This window comes from Haematobia irritans, chromosome 1, assembly GCF_050003625.1.
Source record: "Haematobia irritans isolate KBUSLIRL chromosome 1, ASM5000362v1, whole genome shotgun sequence".
NCBI classification, from domain to species: domain Eukaryota; kingdom Metazoa; phylum Arthropoda; class Insecta; order Diptera; family Muscidae; genus Haematobia; species Haematobia irritans.
In genome coordinates this window covers 105330922-105358365 of record NC_134397.1, presented here as the reverse complement: position 1 = coordinate 105358365, position 27444 = coordinate 105330922, and the positions used below count along the sequence as shown (strand labels likewise).

Here is a 27444-nt window from a genome sequence, read left to right as displayed (position 1 = left end):
TCATTTGTTTTTGAAAGGCAAGCAGCAAATCCTTTAAAATTAATAATCACTCTTTCGTTTTTGGTACACTTATTTCTATAAATTGATTATTAAATGTATACCCCCTATTTTTATTTGTAAACAATAACTTTGATTTTGACATTTGACGACCAAGTGTTGCCAATCAAAATCGAAAATTGAACTGGTTAGACATTTTGCGTTTTCTTTTTGCACTGGTTATCAGTGCAATAAGAAAACAGACCTAGTAATAGTTTCAATAGTCCAAATTGTGTTTACTTACCTGTCCGTCCGTGTACTTTTAGCTTTACATATGCCAACCAAATAGAGTCGTAGATGAAATTCGTGTTTTATGTTTCTCCATTGTCCTTTTGGTTTTTGGTTATTAGGGGGTAACACAATACCGGTTTTTCATTTGTAAGTGCCAGCAGTACGTATCTGTAAAAAGGGAAATAGGGGGAAATTTATGTTGTGTTGGAGATATGTAAATTTTCTTGTTATTAATCCACCCTATTGGTTTGCAGTTACTCACCTGTTTGAAGAATCACCTTTGAAAGCCTTTTCCTGATTTTGATTGATAGCTAGTTAGCATTTTTGGGATTTTGGAGTTTGAGCGTCAGATTCTTCTGGTTTTGGACGCGAGCGAGTGAGGTTGTGACGGTTGATGGTTGAAAGAAAAGTGCGTTTTTTTTTTTGTTAAAGTTACTAAAGTTTGCCCAATATGCTTATATTTGATAAATAAAAACACAAGCGAGACACTCGAAAGAAAGTAAACAAAGTATTTGTTTATTTATGGAAGCTTGCAAATTGAATTAAAACAATTAATGTCGAGTTAATACAAACTGAAGCAAATTGGATTCTAATTCTTGTTAAAGTTTATTGTGCTAAAGTTGGCAATATTAAGTAATATTAACGCTAAAAAAGTAACATAAATTTAAAGCCAAACATAAATACTAAAAGGTGTAATAGACTTAAAGCTAAGTTTAAATGGTAAAAAGTCAAACAAACTTAAAGCTAAACTTAAATGCTAAATTATAATTAATCTGAAACGAAAAGAACCAGAAAAAGGAGAACATTAGTGAAAAGCAAATGAAATATAATTAAATGAAATAAATTTTAAAAGATAAAAAAAAGGACAATCTGGAAAGAAAAAAAAAAAACGAAGAAAGACATTTTAATTAAGAAGGAAGTAACCATCAAGTACGATTATTACGATACTTACCGAACGTCCACCTCGATTCATCACCTCATTTGCGGCCCCAAGCATTCCCGGCAGACAGGATTCATATGACTCTTATGACCAATTTCCACCCGTTGGTATCAATTTCATTGCTGTCATCATCATCAGTTGGGTATACTTGCATTGCGCTGGTCATCCTACAGTGCCCAGGTATCGTGCTACTTTCGTTTTCGTAGTCTTACAAAAACTTGGACGAATACGTATTTTGGACGTTGACGGACGGACAGACTGGTATTTTTCACTTCTGTAAATAAAAATTGTTCGAATATTAATAAGCGTAGTAGTACATTTTCACTAGTTTGCTGTAGGGTATTAAGGGGATTTTCATTAACGGTTGGGTTTTATAAAGAGTGCCAGATTTGGGCAATAGTGTTAGGCTGAGCTCACCCTAGAACTTTATTTAAACTGCGTGGACAAAGAAAGTGTGTCCCCCATTGAAGTGTTTAATGTGTTCCCCATAAGACCCTAGACCGGACTGTGATTGCTTGTAAAAATTTGATCTGAAAAGAAAAAAATACAAATTTTTATTGACAGAAAGTTACTTGAATTTTTACTATACTTACCTTATCTTTACGGACGGACGGAAAAGACAGGAAACGAAAAGGAAGAAGACTGGAAGGTTTCATCTTTCATTCCTGTAAAAGAACCAATAATAATTAGTAATAAAATTTTTATATATTTTGTTTTTATGGATTTGGTTTAATTTGAATATTTTGTTAGAGTTAGTTTCAATAAATCATAAATCATTTATAACGTTATGAACTGAAATATTTGTTTTTGGAAATTAATTTTAAATATGGAGGAATAATAAGCTTTAGAAGGAAAAGGTAAAAGGTGATTTGAAGAACAGGTGAGTAGCATTTGGGGTGTCCCGAGTTGATGGGCCACGGGGACACCATGGTTGGGGAGGGTCAGGCCACGGCATGCCTTGGAAAACCGGCATGCCAGCAAGCCAATATGGGTGGTAAGTTGTGTGGATATTAATTTTTGTGATACGTACCTGTTGGTCTTTGTGCTGTCCTCCAAAGCTGGTTGAATGTTTAGTTTTTTTGTCAGCAGCCAGAGGACTGAGTTGCCAATGAACCGCGCCCCACAGACTGAGCCAAAAGCCGGCAACACCGGTCAGCAACCAGCGTACGGCAACTCGGTTCCTCCCTCCAGATGGCGGTAGCCTCCTGGCTGTGACAAAAATGGCGCCCGCAACATGGGGCCTGAGAAATCAGGTTTACCAATTCATGTTTTTGACCACAACAATTTTCGATCTTGTCTCGTGTGTTCGTTTGTGTAGGTCCCGATTAAAGAGTCCGAAATCGCGTGTCCATAAACGGATATATGAAGTCTGGGTGGGAACAAATGTGGTCAGGTGTTCGTCGATTCCAAAAGGGGAGCGTAAGTCACGACGCAGAATGATTTTCGACTAAGTTGTCGGTTGCGACGTTTCCTGGGAAAAGAAAATACCATCATTAACAATAGTAATAGTTTCAATAGTCCAAATTGTGTTTACTTACCTGTCCGTCCGTGTACTTTTAGCTTTACATATGCCAACCAAATAGAGTCGTAGATGAAATTCGTGTTTTATGTTTCTCCATTGTCCTTTTGGTTTTTGTTTATTAGGGGGTAACACAATACCGGTTTTTCATTTGTAAGTGCCAGCAGTACGTATCTGTAAAAAGGGAAATAGGGGGAAATTTATGTTGTGTTGGAGATATGTAAATTTTCTTGTTATTAATCCAACCTATTGGTTTGCAGTTACTCACCTGTTTGAAGAATCACCTTTGAAAGCCTTTTCCTGATTTTGATTGATAGCTAGTTAGAATTTTTGGGATTTTGGAGTTTGAGCGTCAGATTCTTCTGGTTTTGGACGCGAGCGAGTGAGGTTGTGACGGTTGATGGTTGAAAGAAAAGTGCGTTTTTTTTTTTGTTAAAGTTACTAAAGTTTGCCCAATATGCCTATATTTGATAAATAAAAACACAAGCGAGACACTCGAAAGAAAGTAAACAAAGTATTTGTTTATTTATGGAAGCTTGCAAATTGAATTAAAACAATTAATGTCGAGTTAATACAAACTGAAGCAAATTGGATTCTAATTCTTGTTAAAGTTTATTGTGCTAAAGTTGGCAATATTAAGTAATATTAACGCTAAAAAAGTAACATAAATTTAAAGCCAAACATAAATACTAAAAGGTGTAATAGACTTAAAGCTAAGTTTAAATGGTAAAAAGTCAAACAAACTTAAAGCTAAACTTAAATGCTAAATTATAATTAATCTGAAACGAAAAGAACCAGAAAAAGGAGAACATTAGTGAAAAGCAAATGAAATATAATTAAATGAAATAAATTTTAAAAGATAAAAAAAGGACAATCTGGAAAGAAAAAAAAACGAAGAAAGACATTTTAATTAAGAAGGAAGTAACCATCAAGTACGATTATTACGATACTTACCGAACGTCCACCTCGATTCATCACCTCATTTGCGGCCCCAAGCATTCCCGGCAGACAGGATTCATATGACTCTTATGACCAATTTCCACCCGTTGGTATCAATTTCATTGCTGTCATCATCATCAGTTGGGTATACTTGCATTGCGCTGGTCATCCTACAGTGCCCAGGTATCGTGCTACTTTCGTTTTCGTAGTCTTACAAAAACTTGGACGAATACGTATTTTGGACGTTGACGGACGGACAGACTGGTATTTTTCACTTCTGTAAATAAAAATTGTTCGAATATTAATAAGCGTAGTAGTACATTTTCACTAGTTTGCTGTAGGGTATTAAGGGGATTTTCATTAACGGTTGGGTTTTATAAAGAGTGCCAGATTTGGGCAATAGTGTTAGGCTGAGCTCACCCTAGGACTTTATTTAAACTGCGTGGACAAAGAAAGTGTGTCCCCCATTGAAGTGTTTAATGTGTTCCCCATAAGACCCTAGACCGGACTGTGATTGCTTGTAAAAATTTGATCTGAAAAGAAAAAAATACAAATTTTTATTGACAGAAAGTTACTTGAATTTTTACTATACTTACCTTATCTTGACGGACGGACGGAAAAGACAGGAAACGAAAAGGAAGAAGACTGGAAGGTTTCATCTTTCATTCCTGTAAAAGAACCAATAATAATTAGTAATAAAATTTTTATATATTTTGTTTTTATGGATTTGGTTTAATTTGAATATTTTGTTAGAGTTAGTTTCAATAAATCATAAATCATTTATAACGTTATGAACTGAAATATTTGTTTTTGGAAATTAATTTTAAATATGGAGGAATAATAAGCTTTAGAAGGAAAAGGTAAAAGGTGATTTGAAGAACAGGTGAGTAGCATTTGGGGTGTCCCGAGTTGATGGGCCACGGGGACACCATGGTTGGGGAGGGTCAGGCCACGGCATGCCTTGGAAAACCGGCATGCCAGCAAGCCAATATGGGTGGTAAGTTGTGTGGATATTAATTTTTGTGATACGTACCTGTTGGTCTTTGTGCTGTCCTCCAAAGCTGGTTGAATGTTTAGTTTTTTTGTCAGCAGCCAGAGGACTGAGTTGCCAATGAACCGCGCCCCACAGACTGAGCCAAAAGCCGGCAACACCGGTCAGCAACCAGCGTACGGCAACTCGGTTCCTCCCTCCAGATGGCGGTAGCCTCCTGGCTGTGACAAAAATGGCGCCCGCAACATGGGGCCTGAGAAATCAGGTTTACCAATTCATGTTTTTGACCACAACAATTTTCGATCTTGTCTCGTGTGTTCGTTTGTGTAGGTCCCGATTAAAGAGTCCGAAATCGCGTGTCCATAAACGGATATATGAAGTCTGGGTGGGAACAAATGTGGTCAGGTGTTCGTCGATTCCAAAAGGGGAGCGTAAGTCACGACGCAGAATGATTTTCGACTAAGTTGTCGGTTGCGACGTTTCCTGGGAAAAGAAAATACCATCATTAACAATAGTAATAGTTTCAATAGTCCAAATTGTGTTTACTTACCTGTCCGTCCGTGTACTTTTAGCTTTACATATGCCAACCAAATAGAGTCGTAGATGAAATTCGTGTTTTATGTTTCTCCATTGTCCTTTTGGTTTTTGTTTATTAGGGGGTAACACAATACCGGTTTTTCATTTGTAAGTGCCAGCAGTACGTATCTGTAAAAAGGGAAATAGGGGGAAATTTATGTTGTGTTGGAGATATGTAAATTTTCTTGTTATTAATCCACCCTATTGGTTTGCAGTTACTCACCTGTTTGAAGAATCACCTTTGAAAGCCTTTTCCTGATTTTGATTGATAGCTAGTTAGCATTTTTGGGATATTAATTTTGAATCGTTGAGTTTTATCGATTTTAGGAAAGAGTTTGAAAGGAGAACATAATTTTTAATGCTACATTTTAGAGAATTTTACTTACCTGAGTTTTTTTTTTGGAATTTCGAATTGAAGTGTGTGTGCTTCCTGAAAGAGAACAATTTTGAATAAGATTATATTTTCGAATTTTTCATTTTATTACCTTTTAGATTTTTTTATTTCGTTTCAAATTTAATTTTTCGCTAAAATTTTTAGATTTAAAGTTATTATATTTAATTTTTGGAATTTTAATTTCTTTTTAATTATTATTTTTACTTATTAATTTTAGTAGTTAAAGATATTAATTAAATCACAATTTATTGCCATTGTTTTTTTGTTAATTTTTTTTTTAATATATATTTTTTTTAGTTTTTATAAATTAATTGTTCATTAATTTTATATTAGGTTTTAAAATTTGAATTTTTGTTTTTTGTTATTTATTATTTGGTTTTCCATCTATTATTCAAAGTTTTTATTAGGTATAATTTCGATTTCCAATTTTTTTTATTTCATTTTTTTTTTCATTTCATTCTATTTTTATTCATTTCCTTTCATATTTTTTTTCATTTCATTTCATTTTTGATTTATTGCATTTCATTTTGATTTTTTTTGCATTTCATATTTTTATCCATTTCATTTTAAATTTAATTTTTGTCATTTACTATTTAGTTTTCCATTTATTAGTAATAGTTTCTATTGGGAAAATTTTGATTCTGGGTTGTTATAATTATTTGTGTTTTTATTTTCGATTTTCATTTTATTCATCTCATACACCTCTGATGAAGCAATTCAACGAAAATTGCTAAATATTAGGACGGTTGAATTGAAAGTAATAAAAATAAATAGATCTCAAGCTTGGCAAAATAAAGAATTTTATTTAAACTGAAAAAGATCGAATAAGAAACAAAATAAATCAAGTTAAATAAAAACGATAATGAAGTGCTGAAACCATTGTTATTTCGCTTAATCTTATGAAAGGTATATTGGTGAACAATTTTTGACTTTAATGGCCAGTTTCTCATCCTCCGATTAATTTTAACCGGAGGATAGACCTCCGGTTAGTAAAATTTTTGTATGGGATCAGCTGTTTTATCGACACGATAAATAATAAAACAACATTGAGAAACTGGCCCTAAGTTGAGTATTAAGTTCGAGTTTAGCCGCTAAAATTGTCATTTTTTCACGATTACTTTTCTTTAATAATCTCTTTTATGGAATACAAACTTTGTGAAAATTTGCTTTGGGCTATTCCCCATCAAGTTATAATAATATTTATATTTTAAATATATTTGCAACAAATACGAATAATTTTATGCCTTTTTTAATGATTTAGTTTTCACTTTAGCGGCTAAACTCGAACTTAATACTCACCATTTGGAATAAATGGAATAAAGTGATAGTTTTTCAAATATTTTTCCAGACACTCTGCCTCCATCGAGAATAAAAGCACTGGCTGATAGACGCTGCAACATGTAACTTGCAACTTGTAACTCAACACCATTATTTTATTAATGCAAAATGTTGCCGCCATATATCCACGAGAAAAAATTATTATATCGATTTATTAAAATATTTTTCATTTTAATTTTTAATTATTACAATTGTCACAGCCCGGAGGCTACCGCCATCTGGAGGGAGGAACCGAGTTGCCGTACGCTGGTTGCTGAACGGTGTTGCCGGCTTTTGGCTCAGTCTGTGGGGCGCGGTTCATTGGCAACTCAGTCCTCTGGCAGCTGACAAAAACTAAACATTCAACCAGCTTTGGAGGACAACACAAAGACCAACAGGTACGTATAACAAAAATTAATATCCACACAACGTACCACCCATATTGGCTTGCTGGCATGCCGGTTTTCCAAGGCATGCCATGGCCTGACCCTCCCCAACCATGGTGTCCCCGTGGCCCATCAACTCGGGACACCCAAATGCTACTCACCTGTTCTTTAAATCACCTTTCACCTATTTCTTCTAAAACTTATTATTTCTCCATATTTAAAATTAATTTCCAAAAGCCAATATTTCAGTTCATAACGTTATAAATATTTATGATTTATTGAAACTATTTCTAACAAAATATTCAAATTAAACAAACTCCAAAAACAACAACAAAAATTATAAAATTCTCTTTACTAAAAAACAACATATTATTCTCTTTGCAGAAATGAATTATTATCCCTCTGGAATCAGCTCCTTCTGTCCCTCGTCTATCTCTTTCGTTTTCTGTCTCTCTGTCCGTCCGTCCAGGTAAGATAAGTATCGTATCGTCGACAAGTAAAGATTTCCGGTAATAAAATATATATTACTTATTTTTCAGGTTGCGACTCAATAACAATTATCCTTCAGTACCAGGTTTTATGGGAACTACATTAACTATAACAATGGGGGAATCAATTCACCATTCCAACACTTTAAATACAGTCCTAGGGTGAGCTCAGCCTAACACTACGGGCAAAAAAACCGCCATAATTATCTCTACCCACTCGTTAACACAATTCCATCTAACACCCTACTGATACTAGCCAACTATCACACTGAAAAATGTATATTCTATTTCCAGATGTTTAATGTACAAGTCCGTCCGTCCGTGAAAGTCTAAAACGTATCAGTCCAAGTTTCTGTTAGACTAAGAAAAACGAAAGCACAGTACCTGGGCGCTGTAGAATGACCAGCGCCTAACCAATTACAATACCGCCGGAGATGATGACAATGCATGGAAATGGGTCAAAGGTCGCATACGAATCCTGCTGCCGGGAATGCTTGGGGCCGCAAATGTGGTGATAAATTGAGGTGGACTTTCGGTAAGTGTCGTAATAATTTTATTTGATGGTTATTTTCTTTAAATCAAAGTGTCTTTCTTTGTTCTTTATTTTTACAGGTTCTTTTTCTTTACAGGTTACCTTTTTTATCTTTTAAAATTTACTTCTTTTATTACATTTCACTAAAGTTCTCCTTTTTCTTATTTCCTTCCGTTTCAGGCCAATTAGCATTTAAGTCTAACTTTAAGTTTGTTTTACTTTTCTCGTTTAAGGCCGGTACTATGTTCATTCTTGCGAAAAAATTTTATAGAAACCATTATTTCGCACATAGAAAGCGGTGTTTATTTAGGTAACTGGGGGCGCTATTTTACAGGGAGCGATATTGAATTAATTTGGTGGTTGCTGTTTGTTATTACAAAATTAACATTTTATTTTCCTTGGGCAATTGATCTGCTGCTCCTTTGATCCTTTGTATAGTTTCGGAACAAAAATATAATCCGTGTTTGTGTTATAAACCCACACAAATAGTTTTAATAAATAAATTATTTCTTAATTCACATTGCAAATGGCGCCATGCTATAAACGTCAGTTTTTCGCATTTTTTAATTTTGTATGGAGTTTCAACGCGAAAACCGAACAGAGTACCGGCCTTTAGCGCTTAACTTTAGCTATACGTTTTTTAATTTTTTTTAGCGTTTAAGTTTAGCTTTTAACTTTATTCCAATATTTAGCGTTTACGTTCAATTTCAAGTTTATTTCACCTTAGCGCTTTAAATTTAGATTTAAATTCATAGTACTTAATATTGGCAACTTGTAACACAATAAAGCCTTTTTTTAATAGTTCAAAATTAAATCATATCTTCATTTATATTGTATGTTGTATGCCTTTACACTCTGTTCATATTCACTTTCATGCCATTAATAAAGATATGCATTTGTTTACATTCGCATTCGAGTGTCTCTCTTGTGTTTTTATTTAATCAAACTTCCGGAACAAAAGCTTTATTTAACTTCAAACAAACAAACGAACCGCACTTTCTTTCCACCATCAAACGACACCTCCTCACTATCTCGCGTCCAAAACCAGAATAATCTGACGCTCAAACTCCAAAATCCTACATTATTCACGCTTCATTCGCCATCATCCCAAGCTTTCCCAGCCATTTTATCACCAAATTCCAAAACACCATCTAAACCAAATCATCTGTCAGACATCCTCTCATAGAGAATGTTTATTGATGTCTATCATCTCTCCCTCTGCCTATTTCTTCCTGTAGCCAATAGATGGCGCTGACCTCTCTAGCATTACCAATCAAACTAGTGGGCGCACATGACACAATAGGCATACATCCCATTACAATTTGCAAAAGTTACTATGTACATATAATAATGTAACATATATTTTCTATTTTATTCTTCATATGTACATACACACATACATGTCTGCCTATTTATTGTAATTCCTTTTGCTTTCATATTTGTGTATGATATTCAACTCCGCATAGAATTTTAACGGTCCATATTCATTTGTCCGTATGCCAATCAATAGTCCCAACCTAGCAAGAGGACAAATAAGTTTGGACGTGTCAGTCGATTAATAGGCACGTTCAAATACAAAATTATTTTAAAGCACTCTCTCTCCCGCACTAGTTATTCCTTGCCAGCATTTCAAAGTTCCATTTCATCCTCATCGCTACCAGACTCGTAAATGTCACCACAACCATCGCGAACTGTGATGGGGGATGCATATCAAAAAGTACAAAATGTACATGAAAGTATTTTGCCATCACTACTGTTAGAAGAGCCATTTTATTTTTTTGTGAAACGCCAAGCGCAACCAGCTTGTTATATTTTATTTAAATAAAAACGAAAATAAAGTTCTGAAAACATAGATATTACGCTTAAAATTGTGAAAGGTATATGGTGAACAATTTTCGACTTTCCAACTAGAATAAAGTGATCGTTTTTCAAATATTTTTCCAGGCACGCTGTCTCCATCGAAAATAAATAAACTGGCTGATAGACGGCAATATGTAACTAGCTACTTAAAGCTCAACATCATTCTTTTATTAATGCAAAAAATTATGTTAAATGTGATGAGATAAACCGAAAAATGTTATATTTATAAGAAATTAGAAATGTCTAATCAAATCAATAAACATCTACACAATCGTGTTTTACTTGACCACAATGATTCTTCTACAATTACCTTAAAATGCACTTTTTCTGATAGTTTGCAGGGGTTCTTATTATCTAAATAGGCACCTAATAATTGCACTGATGAGAAACTTTTTCGTAGTAACTTGGCGTGGTACAACTTCTCAATAGTGACGGCGCTTTTCCGACGAGTTTTTGATGTCGTATATTATTGTTTTCGACGTAGTGGGGATTCTCAGAAGCACCCCCAAATTCAAAAAATGTTGGCAGGGTTTATATTGCGAAGATTTAATTAATTTAAATAGTCAAAATATTGCACATGGAGTGCTCTTAAACATTTTGTGTTGTCATGTGCGCCCACTAGTTTGATTGGTAATACTAGAGAGGTCAGCGCCATCTATTGGCTACAGGAGGAAATAGGCAGAGGGAGAGATGATGGACATCAATAAACATTCTCTATGAGAGGATGTCTGACAGATGATTTGGTTTGGATGGTGTTTTGGAATTTGGTAATAAAATGGCTGGGAAAGCTTGGGATGATGGCGAATGAAGCGTGAATAATGTAAGATTTTGGAGTTTGAGCGTCAGATTCTTCTGGTTTTGGACGCGAGCGAGTGAGGTTGTGACGGTTGATGGTTGAAAGAAAAGTGCGTTTTTTTTTGTTAAAGTTACTAAAGTTTGCCCAATATGCCTATATTTGATAAATAAAAACACAAGCGAGACACTCGAAAGAAAGCAAACAAAGTATTTGTTTATTTATGGAAGCTTGCAAATTGAATTATAATTAATCTGAAACGAAAAGAACCAGAAAAAGGAGAACATTAGTGAAAAGCAAATGAAATATAATAAAAGAAATAAATGTTAAAAGATAAAAAAAGGACAATCTGGAAAGAAAAAAAAAACGAAGAAAGACATTTTAATTAAGAAGGAAGTAACCATCAAGTACGATTATTACGATACTTACCGAACGTCCACCTCGATTCATCACCTCATTTGCGGCCCCAAGCATTCCCGGCAGACAGGATTCATATGACTCTTATGACCCATTTCCACCCGTTGGTATCAATTTCATTGCTGTCATCATCATCAGTTGGGTATACTTGCATTGCGCTGGTCATCCTACAGTGCCCAGGTATCGTGCTACTTTCGTTTTCGTAGTCTTACAAAAACTTGGACGAATACGTATTTTGGACGTTGACGGACGGACAGACTGGTATTTTTCACTTCTGTAAATAAAAATTGTTCGAATATTAATAAGCGTAGTAGTACATTTTCACTAGTTTGCTGTAGGGTATTAAGGGGATTTTCATTAACGGTTGGGTTTTATAAAGAGTGCCAGATTTGGGCAATAGTGTTAGGCTGAGCTCACCCTAGGAATTTATTTAAACTGCGTGGACAAAGAAAGTGTGTCCCCCATTGAAGTGTTTAATGTGTTCCCCATAAGATCCTAGACCGGACTGTGATTGCTTGTAAAAATTTGATCTGAAAAGAAAAAAATACAAATTTTTATTGACAGAAAGTTACTTGAATTTTTACTATACTTACCTTATCTTGACGGACGGACGGAAAAGACAGGAAACGAAAAGGAAGAAAACTGGAAGGTTTCATCTTTCATTCCTGTAAAAGAACCAATAATAATGAGTAATAAAATTTTTATATATTTTGTTTTTTTGGATTTGGTTTAATTTGAATATTTTGTTAGAGTTAGTTTCAATAAATCATAAATCATTTATAACGTTATGAACTGAAATATTTGTTTTTGGAAATTAATTTTAAATATGGAGGAATAATAAGTTTTAGAAGGAAAAGGTAAAAGGTGATTTGAAGAACAGGTGAGTAGCATTTGGGGTGTCCCGAGTTGATGGGCCACGGGGACACCATGGTTGGGGAGGGTCAGGCCACGGCATGCCTTGGAAAACCGGCATGCCAGCAAGCCAATATGGGTGGTAAGTTGTGTGGATATTAATTTTTGTGATACGTACCTGTTGGTCTTTGTGCTGTCCTCCAAAGCTGGTTGAATGTTTAGTTTTTTTGTCAGCAGCCAGAGGACTGAGTTGCCAATGAACCGCGCCCCACAGACTGAGCCAAAAGCCGGCAACACCGGTCAGCAACCAGCGTACGGCAACTCGGTTCCTCCCTCCAGATGGCGGTAGCCTCCTGGCTGTGACAAAAATGGCGCCCGCAACATGGGGCCTGAGAAATCAGGTTTACCAATTCATGTTTTTGACCACAACAATTTTCGATCTTGTCTCGTGTGTTCGTTTGTGTAGGTCTCGATTAAAGAGTCCGAAATCGCGTGTCCATAAACGCATATATGAAGTCTGGGTGGGAACAAATGTGGTCAGGTGTTCGTCGATTCCAAAAGGGGAGCGTAAGTCACGACGCAGAATGATTTTCGACTAAGTTGTCGGTTGCGACGTTTCCTGGGAAAAGAAAATACCATCATTAACAATAGTAATAGTTTCAATAGTCCAAATTGTATTTACTTACCTGTCCGTCCGTGTACTTTTAGCTTTACATATGCCAACCAAATAGAGTCGTAGATGAAATTCGTGTTTTATGTTTCTCCATTGTCCTTTTGGTTTTTGTTTATTAGGGGGTAACACAATACCGGTTTTTCATTTGTAAGTGCCAGCAGTACGTATCTGTAAAAAGCGAAATAGGGGGAAATTTATGTTGTGTTGGAGATATGTAAATTTTCTTGTTATTAATCCACCCTATTGGTTTGCAGTTACTCACCTGTTTGAAGAATCACCTTTGAAAGCCTTTTCCTGATTTTGATTGATAGCTAGTTAGCATTTTTGGGATATTAATTTTGAATCGTTGAGTTTTATAGATTTTAGGAAAGAGTTTGAAAGGAGAACATAATTTTTAATGCTACATTTTAGAGAATTTTACTTACCTGAGTTTTTTTTGGAATTTCGAATTGAAGTGTGTGTGCTTCCTGAAAGAGAACAATTTTGAATAAGATTATATTTTCGAATTTTTCATTTTATTACCTTTTAGATTTTTTTTATTTCGTTTCAAATTTAATTTTTCGCTAAAAATTTTTAAATTTAAAGTTATTATATTTAATTTTTGGAATTTTAATTTCTTTTTAATTATTATTTTTATTTATTAATTTTAGTAGTTAAAGATATTAATTAAATCACAATTTATTGCCATTGTTTTTTTTTGTTAATTTTTTTTTAATATATATTTTTTTTAGTTTTTATAAATTAATTGTTCATTAATTTTATATTAGGTTTTAAAATTTGAATTTTTGTTTTTTGTTATTTATTATTTGGTTTTCCATCTATTATTCAAAGTTTTTATTAGGTATAATTTCGATTTCCAATTTTTTTTTTATTTTATTTTTTTTTTTTCATTTCATTCTATTTTTATTCATTTCCTTTCATATTTTTTTTCATTTCATTTCATTTTTGATTTATTGCATTTCATTTTGATTTTTTTTTGCATTTCATATTTTTATCCATTTCATTTTAAATTTAATTTTTGTCATTTACTATTTAGTTTTCCATTTATTAGTAATAGTTTCTATTGGGAAAATTTTGATTCTGGGTTGTTATAATTATTTGTGTTTTTATTTTCGATTTTCTCATTTCAATTTTTTATTATTTCATATCATTTCTATTTATTTCATTTTATTAATTTTTTTTTCATTTTTACTCATTTCCTTTTAATTTTTATTCACTTCATTCCATTTTGTTTTACTGCGTTTCATTTTTATTCATTCCATTTCATTCGTTGTTATACATTTCTTTTCATTTTTTTTCATGTCTTTATATTTTTATTCATTTCATATTATTTTTAGTTATTTCATTGCAGTTCTATTCATTTCATTTTTTATTTCAAAAGTTTCATTTAATTAGCTTATTAGGATGTTATTTGTTTAATTTTTGATTTGTTTCTGTTTCATTTTGGTTTTGATTCAATAATTTTTTTGTTTCTGGTTTTCATAAATTGCTATTATTATATTTTTTTAGTTTAGATTTTTGTTACATTTCATTCTAAAATTGTTTATTTTTATATTTCATTTAATTACTTTTTAAGGTGGGTATTAAGTTCGAGTTTAGCCGCTAAAAAGGTCATTTTTTCACGATTACTTTTCTTTAATAATCCATTTTAAGGAATACAAACTTTGTGAAAATTTGCTTTGGGCTTTTCCCCATCAAGTTATAATTGAATTTGCAACAAATATGTATAATTTCATGCATTTTTCTTACTGATTTACTTTTCACTTTAGCGATTTTAGCGGCTAAACTCGAACTTAATACTCACCTTTAGGTATTAATTTTTTTACGAATTATTTTTTTAAATTTTGTTTTACAGTTTTAATTAAATCTGAATTACAAATAATCTCTTATACTTTTCATTTTCATTAAAATAATATTTTCAGTGTTTTTACTCATTTGTTTTTGTTTTCAACTTTTAATTAAGAGGTATAAATTCTAAGATTTTAAATTACAATTTCTTATTTTTTTTGCATGTTACTTTATTTAATTATTATTATTTATTTATTATTTTATTAGGTATTAAGTTTATTTTTCAAATTTTTATGAATTTTCGTTTTTTATATTGGTTTACATTTGTTTTGCTTTGAGTAAATTATTGAGTGTTCGAAATTTGAAGTTTGGTTTTGGTTGGTTTACTAGTGCTAGTTATTTTTTTTATTCAGTTTTTATAATTATTATTCAGTTCATTATTTTATTAGGTTATTTTTATTTTTTTATTAGATTTTAGACTACTTATTGTGTTCGATTTTTGTTTGTTTTAAATTATTCAGTTATTTATTTTAGGTAATAGATTCTTATAGTGTATAGTATTTTTTTTTATTCTGCCATTCTTAGCAATTTTTTTGAGTTTAACACAGTTTTTACTTTGAATTTTCATAAATTGTTAATTTTTATCTTTACTAAGTTTTAAAATTTATTGTTTGTTTTGTTTTCATTTTTTAGTAATTCTTTTTTTTATTTTATGATATTTTTTTATATAATTATTCGTTTTGAATTTTGCGTTATTGAAGTTTTTTTATTAAAATTTTTACTTATAGTTATCACTGAAGTGCTTACATTTAAGTTGAAGTTTAGTTTCAGAGAGAATTGTAGGTGTACCTAAAAGAAAAAAAAACAAAAACATATTAGTTTAGGAATATAATTAGAGAAATAACAATTTAACTTATTTTATTAGTTATGGTTAGCACTAGGGCAGCAAGTTATGATCACGCGCTTTCAGTTCCTAACTGCTCAGACATGCCATCCACCACTACAACTACAACACTAACCGACGACAACGAGTGCTGGACTTGTATTCACCCAGGCTCTGGGTGGGGCCATAACAACAAGCACATCGACCACGTCTAGCCCAGCACAATCTGTCAATGCAACAATGATGGGAATGGGAATCAACAGCACTCCAAATACTCCCAACTTCAACAGTGAGATGGCAATTAATATACAAAGGCAAATGCGAGAAAATAGAAATTTAGACGCAGATGCTCAGAGGACTGTTGATCTGCACGCCGACAATCAATTACATGCTGTAATTGATTCTGCCATTGGGTTGGGGCAAGTGGAGTTAATCCGATTGTTGGATGAGAAGTTACGGCAGCTTGTACCGCAGCTTGTACAGCAAAGTTTGGCTGGTATTACGAACGGCCCAAATACACTTGTGCAAAACCAAACAAGTAAAAATTCATTGCCACCGAATCCACCATTCCAAAATGCTCTAGCACAAGACGTTCCACCGGTCACCACAAGGAACACACAACGAAGTGAAGCTAGATTGCAGTCCGATGGCCCACAACCACAAGCCGAAGAGTTCGGAGCGGTTGGATATTCGGCACAACAATACCATCAAGGTTAGAGTGGAGGCGGACAAAATCGATTACCACCGCCCCAGACGTTTCCAGCACAATCTCCATATGTTCCAGCATCGTCATCATCACGTAATAACAGGAAAGTGGACATTGAAAAGTGGAGGCTAAAGTTCGATGGTACGTCCAAGTCGATCACTGCTGAAGATTTTATTTTCCGGCTAGAACAGCTCAAGAATGATCATGCCTGCGAGGATGAGGAGGTATTGATTAGATTTCCACAACTATTACAGGGTCCAGCTGAGGATTGGTACTGGATGCAGAGGCGTCTGGGGCGAGTGCAGAGTTTTGAGGATCTCAAACAGGCGTTCCTGTCACAATTCCGAAAATTTGAGAGCGACTTCGATGTACAAAGGCGTATGATGGACAGGCGACAGGGTCCACAAGAACCATTTGAAGACTTCTACAACGCCATGCTACAACTTCATCATCAGCAGAGAGAACCTATGAGTGAAACAATGTTAATTGAAATGATGAAAGGTAATCTCAAACATACCTTGGCAACTCTGGTTTTCCCAATTCGGATGTTTGGCCTGCAACACTTCAGAGAAGAGTTCGAAAGGCAGAACAATTGCTTATAAATCAAAGGCAGTAACGCAAACACATCGGCAGTATGCTCCACGAGTTCATGCAATTGATTATGAAGAGCAGCCAGAATTCGAGGTGGAGGCAATTTCTCGTCAGGCAAATTATACGTGCTGGAACTGCAAAGAAAAAGGCCACGGATTTATGGACTGCCTTTCGACCACTCGTAACCTCTTCTGTTATGGATGTGGTAGGGGAATCCAGCAAACGGGCACGTCGAGAGGAGTAGCTGGCCCGGCAGCATCGAATCCCCTGCAGAAGTAGTTGGTGATGGTCATGATGAGCAGAAGGGACCTGAAATAAAAATTTTAAAAAATAGAATTAGTGATAGTGATAAGTATAGGAGTAAAAGTAGTGGAAATGAATTTTAGGGAAATAAGACCTTGGCATGTTAGAATGAGGGAATATGAAATAGTTAGAAATAGGATTTTTAATGGAAATAATGAATTAAGTAGAAATAATGTAGAAAATGAAGTAGGAACAAATATTGGAGAAAATGAAGTAAGTGAGGAATTTTCAAGTAGTTTACGTCCAAATGAAGAAGTAGAGGAAATTCGATATAGACGTCGTGAGCCAACTAGACGGATACTGCGAGCTAGGGAACGGTTTAGAACTAGGAAGAAGCTAAGGCGCGAGATTGCGACAACAACACTGTATGAGGGAGAAGATACACGATTGTATGTAAAACTAAAAATTGGTGAAGAGGTAGTTGAGGGGTTGTTAGATAGTGGCGCAACGGTGACTTGTCTAGGCAAAGGTTGCTTGGAGCTAGTTGAGCGAGCCCGAATCCCTATCTACAACTTCTCAGCTACCGTAGGCACGGCAGATGAAACACCTCATCGTGTTGTTGGCCGCATTCGAGCGCCTGTCAAGTTAGGAAGGATTGAGAGCGTAGTAGGTTAGGTTAGGTTAGGTTAAAGTGGCAGCCCGATTAAGATTCAGGCTCACTTAGACTATTCAGTCCATTGTGATACCTTGATTATTTATTTTTCTTTGTTGAACCAACCAGATTGTTCCAAAAACATTAGCAGACTGCTTAAGTTAACGTTTTCCAGATCCGCCAGTAATCTGAAGCTATATGCTCCTAGAAGTTGCTTGCGCTTTACACAAAATGCAGGACACTCACACAAGAGGTGTTTAATTGATTCTTTTTCCTCCGCATCATGACAGCTCATACAATAGTCATTATACTTCGCGCCAATAGTTTTTGCAAAATCTCCTATCAGGCAGCGACTCGTTATAGCAGATATCAGGAGTGATATCTGACGTCTCGAGAACATTAGCATATCTAGTGTGCGGTTTAAGTTGAAATGGGGCCATATTTGCTTGTTGTCGTTACAACCCTTGCAATTCTCCCATCGAACATTTGTCATCATAACAGCCTTCTCACGCAGCATGAGCTTGCAGGTAGCTAGGGGCATACCAACAAATTCTAGTTCCCCTGGAATATGTAAGGTAGTCCCTAGCCTTGCCAACTCATCCGCTTCGCAGTTCCCCGGTATGTTCCTATGGCCAGGCACCCATATTAGGTGAATATTGTACTGCTCAGCCATCTCATTGAGAGATTTGCGGCAATCGATGGCCGTTTTCGAGTTGAGGAACACAGAGTTCAAGGATTTTATTGCAAGTTGACTGTCTGAGTATATATTAATGCCCACATTTTTTGGAACATTACTTCTGAGCCAATTCGCCACCTCTCTTATTGCTAATATTTCAGCCTGAAAAACACTACAGTGATTAGGTAATCTTTTCGCTATTTGAAGTTCCAAATCATTAGAATATACTCCGAAACCCACTTGTCCATCCAATTTGGAGCCATCAGTGTAGAAATCTATATATTGTTTATTCCCCGGGGTCTGTGTGCACCACGCCTCACTGTTGGGGATTAGAGTCTCAAACTTTTTGTCGAAAAGTGGACTCGCCAAAGTGTAATCCACTACGTTAGGCACATGTGACATTATTTTGAGGACAGAACTGTGACCGTAACCTTTTTCCGACCACAGCGATAGTTCGAGCAACCGCACAGCGGTTGTTGCAGCTGAATGTTTGGCCAAAATGTCTAAAGGCAATAGATGCAGCATGACATTAAGGGAATTTGTTCCTGTCTTGCTGAATGCGCCTGAAATACACAAACACGCCATACGCTGAACTTTATCTAAACCAGTCGGTTTCTGAAGTGCCGGACACCAGACTACAACACCATATAGCATTATAGGTCTAACCACTGCCGTGTATAGCCAATGCACAATTTTTGGTTTTAGTCCCCACTTTTTTCCTATTGCCTTTTTGCACGAGTACAAAGCTACAGTTGCCTTCCTCGCCCTCTCTTCAATATTAAGCTTAAAGTTCAGCTTCCTGTCCAAAATAACGCCAAGGTATTTTGCACAATCACCAAAGGGAATTTCAATACCCCCTAAGGAAATAGGCCTAACCGTGGGAGTTTTGCGATCTTTGCAGTACATGACTAATTCTGTCTTTGCAGGATTTACCCCAAGACCATTGTCTTTCGCCCATTTCTCAGTCATCCGGAGAGCTCTCTGTATAATATCTCTGATTGTGGATGGGAATTTTCCCCTGACTGCTAGCGCCACATCATCTGCGTATGCCACCACTTTTATCCTTTCTTTTTCTAGAGAAACCAGAAGGTTGTTTATAGCAACATTCCAAAGAAGAGGTGATAGAACTCCTCCTTGGGGAGTGCCTCTGTTCACATACCTTTGTATGTTTGCTTGTCCTAGTGTGGCTGAAATACGTCTCTTCATTAGAAGTTCGTCTAACAGCCTAAGTATACCTGGATCAACATTCAGAGTTGTCAGTCCATTTAATATCGAGCTCGGATGGACATTATTGAACGCCCCTTCGATGTCTAGAAACGCCACGATTGTGTATTCTTTGACAGATAGTGAGCTTTCAATAAAGCTGACCAGTTCATGCAATGCGGTCTCAGTAGACCTGCCCTTCGAGTATGCATGCTGTCGTTTCGAGAGCAAACCTGAATCCACGCTAGTTCTAAGATACATGTCTATCATCCTCTCCAGGGTCTTAAGTAGGAATGAGGATAAGCTGATTGGTCGGAAATCCTTCCCTGAGAGGCTTTTCCCGCTTTAGGTATGAAGACGACTTTTGTTTCCCTCCACTTTCCTGGGATATATGATAAGTTGATACATCCTTTATATATCACCGACAACCAGGGGATAATTTTGTCAGTTACAGCTTGTAACTCCGCCGGAGTAATTCCATCAGGTCCAGGGGATTTGAATGGTCCAAAGCTATTTAGCGCCCATCTTATTCTAGTTTCCGATACAATTTCCTCGACAGGAAACGACCGCTGAGCAACTGTGGCACCGCCAGTACATGGTTCAACCGTCTGATTTCCAGGAAAATGTGTGTCCAATAGTACCTCCAGCGTCTCCTCACTGGACGTTGTCCCATTGCCCTCCGATGTTTTAATGAAACCTGGAGCGGAGTTGGTGGATGCTAGAACCTTCCGTAGTCTGGAAGCCTCGGACGTATTCTCAATACTGCTGCAGTAAGCATTCCAAGAGTTATGCTGAGCCTTTCTCAGTTCTCGCTTGTATCCTCTCAGAATCTTCTTGTAAGCGTCCCAGTCCTCAGAAGCTCTGGTGGACTTTGCCTTGTTAAAGAGCTTCCTGCAGGATTTCCTCATATTACTTAATTCCGTAGACCACCATGGTGGTCGATGTTTCCCCCTTGGCTTTCCTCTAGGGCATGCAGTTTCAGTGAGATGTTGAAGGCCTTAGTAATCCGCTCCACTGCGTGTTCGATATCTTGCACATTTCTCATATTTGTCTCTGTTATTTCCGGTATCATCATATTGAACGATTCCCTATACCTATTCCAGTCAGCTTTCCTAACATTTGGCGGAAATATGATGTTGGTGATATGAACATCAAATTTGAAACTGATGTAGCGATGATCTGAGAAGCTGTGTTCACTTAAAACCTGCCACTCAGATATCATTTCATTCAGTTCTTGCGAGGCCAAGGTGATGTCCAAAACCTCTTGCTTGTTTTTAGTGACAAAGGTTGGGACATCTCCCTTGTTGCAAACTACCAGATTAGTACGCAAAATAAACTCTAGTAGCGACTCTCCCCTTGCATTAGTATCACTACTTCCCCATATACTATGATGTGCATTCGCATCGCATCCCATAATGAGTTTCGTCTTTGTTTTCCGTGACTCCTCCACTAAGGTCTTAACGGCATATGGAGGCATCTCCCTGTCATGTCCCATGTAGACCGAAGATACCAAATATTTGCATTTGGCTATTTCTAAACTGGCAACGACAGTGTCTGTATTGCACATTGAAGGAAGCAGAAACAAGTTGAGCTCGTTTTTAGCAATTATACAGGCTCGATTTACATCATTACCAGTATACTGCAATAGTTTGAACCCCGGAGTGCTTAATTCACATATTTTGTTTTTATAAACATATGGTTCTTGAATAAGAACTATATCTATGTCCCCTTTCATCAGGAGAACTTTTAAGGCAGCACATGCAGCCTTACAATGATGAAGATTTATCTGGAGGATCCGTAGGACCATCGAGATTTTCAACAACCGTCACATCAGCCGCTTCAATCGAGTCATCAAGAATGTCCTCTTCAGAGATATCGGTGACTCTCGCAATAACCATAGGTTCAACTTTGGTGAGTTCTGAGGCAGTAGAAGCCTCCTCACGCATACGGTATCTATCCATGTCTTCAAATGTCTTGGTATCCCCCTCGACTTCGCAAGAGGATCCGCTTACTTCTGATTCAGAAAGAGGCTTGTCCATTTCTGAATCCTTTAGCTGATCGTTTTTATACACCTTCATTTGGATATAATGAAAGCCATAACATACACGGCCCTGGGACTTTGCTAGATGTGACAAAGACTGAGTGTTCAATATAAACACTGCATGCCGTCTTGGCCCATCCACTTCATCCAAACGGCCAACCTTCCAATCAGCAGTTGGAAGATCTGGATTGCATTGTTTCAGTCTATTTAAAATAGATTCAGGGTCAGGAGGGTTTGCAGGTGCTCTTGGTCTAGCCGGTATGTCTTACTTCTCGACTAACTCTAGAGCAGCTCCTTCCCAAACTTCACCAATTAGTATCAGAGCAGTTTTAAAACATTCTATAGACCTCTGGTCCTCAAATGCGACTAGCTTAAATCGTCCTTGATACCAACCAGCCTCTTGGTGTCGAGGATCTGGGCCGGGAAACTTTTCCAGCACCTGTGAGTAGACGCCAGACAAAGCATTCTCAATTTCCCCCCATTTTTGCTTTGGAACCATACCGTCCAATGCTCCTTTATTTATGATAGCCATCACAAGGCTGTCTTTAGCAACTGAGGCAAACGATCGTTGATCCCTTTTGGAGGATGGCAGCTCATCCGGTGATCGTTCCCTTTTTCCAGCCTCAAGAATTCCTTGAGGCAATTTTAAGGAATCGCTTTGTTTAGCCGACAACGTGCTTGGGTCGACTGATCCTAATTTCTTTAGGATAAACAAAGCATTTCTGCGTTCTTTGAATCTCTTTCGTGAGGGATTACCTCCTTTTGATGCCGTTACCTTGGAAAAGGTCCGACTTGTGAAATTGTCGCCACCTGTCGACCCGTCTACAGGTCGACTAATTCTGCCTAACTCTTGGTCATTGCCCAAATATATAACTCCAGTCGATACTCGTCCACTGGGCCCTGAAGTTAGCAACCCAGTGGATGTCTTTGAATTTCTCTGCATGGTGGCCTAATAATACTTATTACGATGATTTTATCCGCTATTAAAAAACACGTCCGTTCCGTCCGACGGTTGAAATAAGAATAAGAGCGTAGTGACTTTCTTTCTAGTCCCAACCTTGAGTAAGGCACTTTATCTCGGGGTTGATTTCATGCAGAAATACAATTTACTAGCCGGCGTTGAATGTCTATCGCTTGAGGAAGAGTCTGGTGAGGTTTCATTGGATCCATCGCAACATCAGTTAAACAACGACGAGAGGAAAAATTTGGAAGAGGTCATAGGCCAGTTTCCGTCGTTTGAAATCAGGGGACTGGGCAAAACTTCATTAGAGACACACATCATTGACACGGCAGATGCAGTTCCGGTAAAACAACGTCACTATCCGGTATCTCCAGCAGTGCAAAGCCTAATGTATGCAGAACTGGATAGAATGCTTGACATGAAGGTCATTGAGCCCAGTGAAAGTCCCTGGAATAATCCTGTAACTTTGGTCCGTAAAGGCACAAAGAACAGGTTATGCCTAGATGCCAGGAAGCTCAATGCCCTTACTGTCAAGGATGCCTATCCGCTCCCAAATATTGAAGGCCTTCTTAGCCGGCTTGGAGATACACACTTCATTTCGAGTGTTGATTTGAAAGATGCCTTTTGGCAAATACCACTCGAAATGAAGAGTCGGGAGAAGACTGCGTTTACGGTACCAGGAAGGCCCTTATATCATTTTACGGTCATGCCTTTTGGGTTGTGTAATGCAGCCCAAAGGATGTGTCGTTTAATGGATAAAGTCATTCCTGCAAATCTTCGTGAAAGGGTGTTTGTCTATCTTGATGATTTGCTCATTGTTGCCCCTGATTTCAAACACACATTTGGAACTTTTGCGACAAGTTGCAAAAGCTCTGAATGAGGCGGGACTGACTATCAACGTGGCCAAATCCAAATTTTGCTTCAAGGAGTTGCGCTATCTGGGATATATAGTTGGTGGGGGAACATTGAAACCAGATCCAGGCAAAGTCTCAGCGATAGTCAGCTGTGAGTATCCAAAGAGTGTCAAACAAGTTAGACGTTTCATGGGCATGACAGGATGGTACAGGCGATTTATTGCAGATTATGCGGAAATTGCTGCACCGATTTTTAAAACATTGAAAAAGGGACGTGGGTTTGAGTTCGGCGAGGAGGCGAAAGCAGCGTTTGAACGATTAAAGGATGCGCTAACCCAGAGTCCAGTTTTAAGGCACCCCGATTTTGAAAAAAAGATTTTTCATCCAGTGTGATGCTTCCGATGTCGGAATTGGCGGTGTTCTATTTCAAAGAGACGATGCGGGAGGAGAAACCCCTATCGCATACGTCTCTCAGAAGCGCAAAGAACTATTCCGTTACCGAAAGGGAGTGCCTGGCCGTTGTGATGTCAATTAAAAAGTTTCGCCCTTATATTGAGTTGATGCCTTTTACGGTCATCACTGACCATTCATCACTGAAGTGGCTGATGGCGAATAAAGAACTGAGTGGTCGTTTGGCAAGGTGGAGTCTTTTGCTGCAGGGGCACAATTTCGAGATAGAGCATCGCCGGGGTAGCCAAAACGTAGTTCCGGATACTTTATCACGATACAATCTGGACGAACTGGAGTTGGCATCCTTTAACCTAGTAGACCTGGATGCTCCAGAGTTTAAGGAGGAAGATTATTTGGACAAAGTTAAAACCGTGATGGAGAATCAATCAAGTTTGCCAGATTTACGCGTGGTTGATCGCTTTCTCTATAAGAGGACAACACCAGTCACAATAAATATTCCATTTGAAGATTCAGTCTGGAAGTTGTGGGTTCCACAATCGCTCACTGAGTCTGCTATAGAGAAAGCCCACAACCCGACTACAGCGGCTCGTGGCGGTTTTCATAAAACTCTGGGTAGGCTTAAAGAGTATTAGTACTGGCAGAATATGAATACCCACGTGAGACTTTTCGTCCAAAAGTGCCAGATTTGTAAAGAGACGAAACCCAATAATCAGGTTATGCGGCAACCCATGGATTCTCAAGTAGAAAAAGACCGACCGTTTCAAAAAGTTTATATAGACTTTTTAGGCCCATACGTTCGCTCTAAAACCGGAAATAGTTTCATTTTTATAGTGTTGGATCATGTGACAAGATATGTTTTATTGAAACCAATGATTAAAGCGACTTCAAGGAATGTAATAAAATTCCTAGAGGCCGAAGTATTCCATAAATTTGGTGTCCTGGAAACTATCTTGTCAGACAATGGAAAACAATTTACTGGAAAAGATTTTAGAGCGTTCGTAGAGGCCTATGGGGTCCGTCACATGAAGACTGGGTTATACTCTCCGCAAGCAAATGCGTCGGAGCGTGTAAATCAGTCTATATTGGCAGCGATACGGGCCTATCTACATGAGGATCAACGGGATTGGGATCAAAATTTGTCCTCGATTGAATGTGCACTGCGATCGTCTGTACACTCCTCGATTGGCATGACACCCTACTTTGCCTTGTTTGGTACTAATATGGTTACTCACGGTAGCGTTTATAGGCGGGCTAGGAAATTGGATTCCATGAAAGACCCTGTGCTTTACCCAAGTCTACCAAGTTGGAGTTAGTGAGACAGGAAGTTGGAAAAAGGCTAGAAAAGAGTTACCGTGATCGAGCTCGTAAGTATAATATACGCGCTAGAAAAGTCAAGTTTTTCCCTGGTCAGGAGGTTTATCGGAGAAATCACCAGCTTAGTGATTTCAGCAAGAATATTAATGCTAAATTGAACCGAAAATATCTCAAATGCCGAATTGTGAGAGCGGTCGGAAAATGCCTCTACGAAATTGAAGATCTAAAGGGAAAACCGTTAGGCGTATATCACGCGAAAGATTAAAGAGAGCGGTCGGAAAATGCCTCTACGAAAATGAAGATCTAAAGGGAAAACCGTTAGGCGTATATCATAGTAACGATTTCCTTTCTCTTTTGACAAAATGTGTAGTTAATATAAAGAAAATGAATCACTTACCTCATTAATAGTTAAGTTTACTGGCAATTTCATTTTTCTTCGTTTAAGTCCAAGGTCAAGAGGTTAAGGTAATTATAGGCTATAGTGTAGGGAAAAATGAAAACAAGAAATTAGTTAATGGAATTTTTGAAACAAATTTCAGAAATATTGCTTACCGTGAATTGGTCGTAGCAGTTTAGCTTATCCAAGAAATCTTCGGATGACCAATATCAGCAATACCTGGGTCCATGGAATACAATTCACCTGTTAGGAGAAATTATACTTACGGCGTTTATTACATACCTTTGGTGATACTTACCTTTAGCAACATGTTTGAACCAAGTTAGTAGATACAAAATCGATACAAATATAGACCAAAAACAAGCCAGAGGCAAACCAAACAAAGATCAACTCAGAAACAAGCCAAAAACCAAAAGCAAATAGAAGCGAACAGAAACCAATCATACAAGAAAAAATCAAATGCATTCCAACAGAGTTCACATCATTTTCAAACCATTCTTAAAATCAAGATAATACACGAAAAACGTTTCGCGAATTTATACTAGGCCGATCCGAATCGAAGGGAAAACAAATAAAATTTGTTTCGAACTCGAATAAATTCCAGCTCAAAATAAAATCCAAGTTACACAATATATACACAAGTATAAACTAAATTCAAATAAAGTTACAATTGAAATCAAGTTAAATTCCTATTAAAATCAAGTGAAATTCAAATTAAATTTCAATTGAATTTGATGTGGGTTAAATCAAATTAAATTAAATTAAATAAAATTAAAATAAATTAAATAGAATTGAATTAAATACGAATACGGATACAAATTAAAATACAAGTTTAAATTTAAATTCAAATTTAAATTGAAATTCAGATTCAAGTTCAAATTCAAATTCAGCTTCAAATTCAAATCCAAATTCAAATTCAAGTTAAAATTAAAATTAAAACTAAAATTAAAATTTGAAATTGAATTTAAATTAAAAATTAAAATTTTAAAATTGAGGTTGAAATTGAAGTTGGAGTTAAAATTAAAATTGATGTTGAAGTTAAAATTGAATTTAAAATTAAGATCAAAATTTAAATTAAATATAAACTTAGCATTTTTAATTTAAATTCTTGAAATTGAAATTAAAATTTAGAATCGAAATTGAAATTAAAAATTAAAGTTAAAATTTCTAGTTTAAATTTTTGAAATTAAAATTAAAGTACAAATTAAAAATCAAAGTTAAAATTTAAATTGAAAGTAAACTGTGCGTAAGCTAAATTTTAAAAAATTTAATTTACAATTAAAGTTAAAATTAAAGCTGAAAGTAAACATCCAATTAACAGTTTAAACTGGCAAGTTAATGTAGGCTAATCATAGGCAGCATACCAGTAGGCGAGTAAAGCTAGGTTATTTCTATGGTGAATGAATCTGTAAATGTGAAAAATAAGAAGTTTAGCTTGTTGATAAAACGGTTAAAAAAATATAAAAGGAGATAGAGTAAAAAAGTAAAGAAATAAAATATATACAAAGTAAGCTGAATAATAATTTAGTAATATAAAATAGAATGAATTATTAAATGAATCTAATGGTTGAAGGAGATAAATGAAGAAATACAATATACAACGGTAATGAACACACTGTTAGAAAAATATGTTTTTCATATGTTTCGATATAAACAAAATGTGTTTCGGGCACAATTTTTAAACACAATATATTTAAGTGCAAACATGTAATGTTCTCAAACTAACACTAAATGTTTGGAACACATATGTTAATATGTTAGAATATATTATGTTTGGGGC

At 36.1% G+C, this 27444-nt stretch overlaps 1 protein-coding gene and 1 long non-coding RNA gene across 8 annotated transcripts; both read right to left on the bottom strand.

The window, feature by feature from the left end:
- Positions 1 to 253: 253 nt before the first annotated feature.
- LOC142221552 (uncharacterized) lies at positions 254 to 1620 on the bottom strand. Its single transcript, XR_012718109.1, has 3 exons — positions 1220 to 1620; positions 530 to 1137; positions 254 to 435 (listed from the first exon to the last, which is right to left on the bottom strand). It is a non-coding gene; the product is annotated as an uncharacterized LOC142221552 (long non-coding RNA).
- A 9569-nt stretch (positions 1621 to 11189) lies between these two features.
- On the bottom strand, positions 11190 to 26371 carry LOC142221550 (uncharacterized). Of its 7 annotated transcripts, XM_075291301.1 has the most exons (14): positions 25963 to 26371; positions 25820 to 25907; positions 25665 to 25743; positions 16839 to 17221; positions 15646 to 16786; positions 15540 to 15581; positions 13467 to 13507; positions 13370 to 13411; positions 13207 to 13255; positions 12958 to 13112; positions 12450 to 12890; positions 12013 to 12084; positions 11837 to 11949; positions 11190 to 11693 (listed from the first exon to the last, which is right to left on the bottom strand). In XM_075291301.1, exons 3-4 carry the CDS (start codon positions 25695 to 25697, stop codon positions 16925 to 16927), a joined length of 330 nt encoding a protein of 109 aa, XP_075147416.1. In that variant the 5' UTR covers positions 25698 to 25743; positions 25820 to 25907; positions 25963 to 26371; the 3' UTR covers positions 11190 to 11693; positions 11837 to 11949; positions 12013 to 12084; positions 12450 to 12890; positions 12958 to 13112; positions 13207 to 13255; positions 13370 to 13411; positions 13467 to 13507; positions 15540 to 15581; positions 15646 to 16786; positions 16839 to 16924. The 7 variants fall into 7 exon arrangements, with proteins under 7 accessions (XP_075147416.1, XP_075147418.1, XP_075147419.1 ...); XM_075291303.1 differs by having other exon boundaries at positions 11190 to 11351; positions 11432 to 11693; positions 25665 to 26371; XM_075291304.1 differs by having other exon boundaries at positions 11190 to 11256; positions 11432 to 11693; positions 25665 to 26371.
- Between the last annotated feature and the right edge of the window lie 1073 nt (positions 26372 to 27444).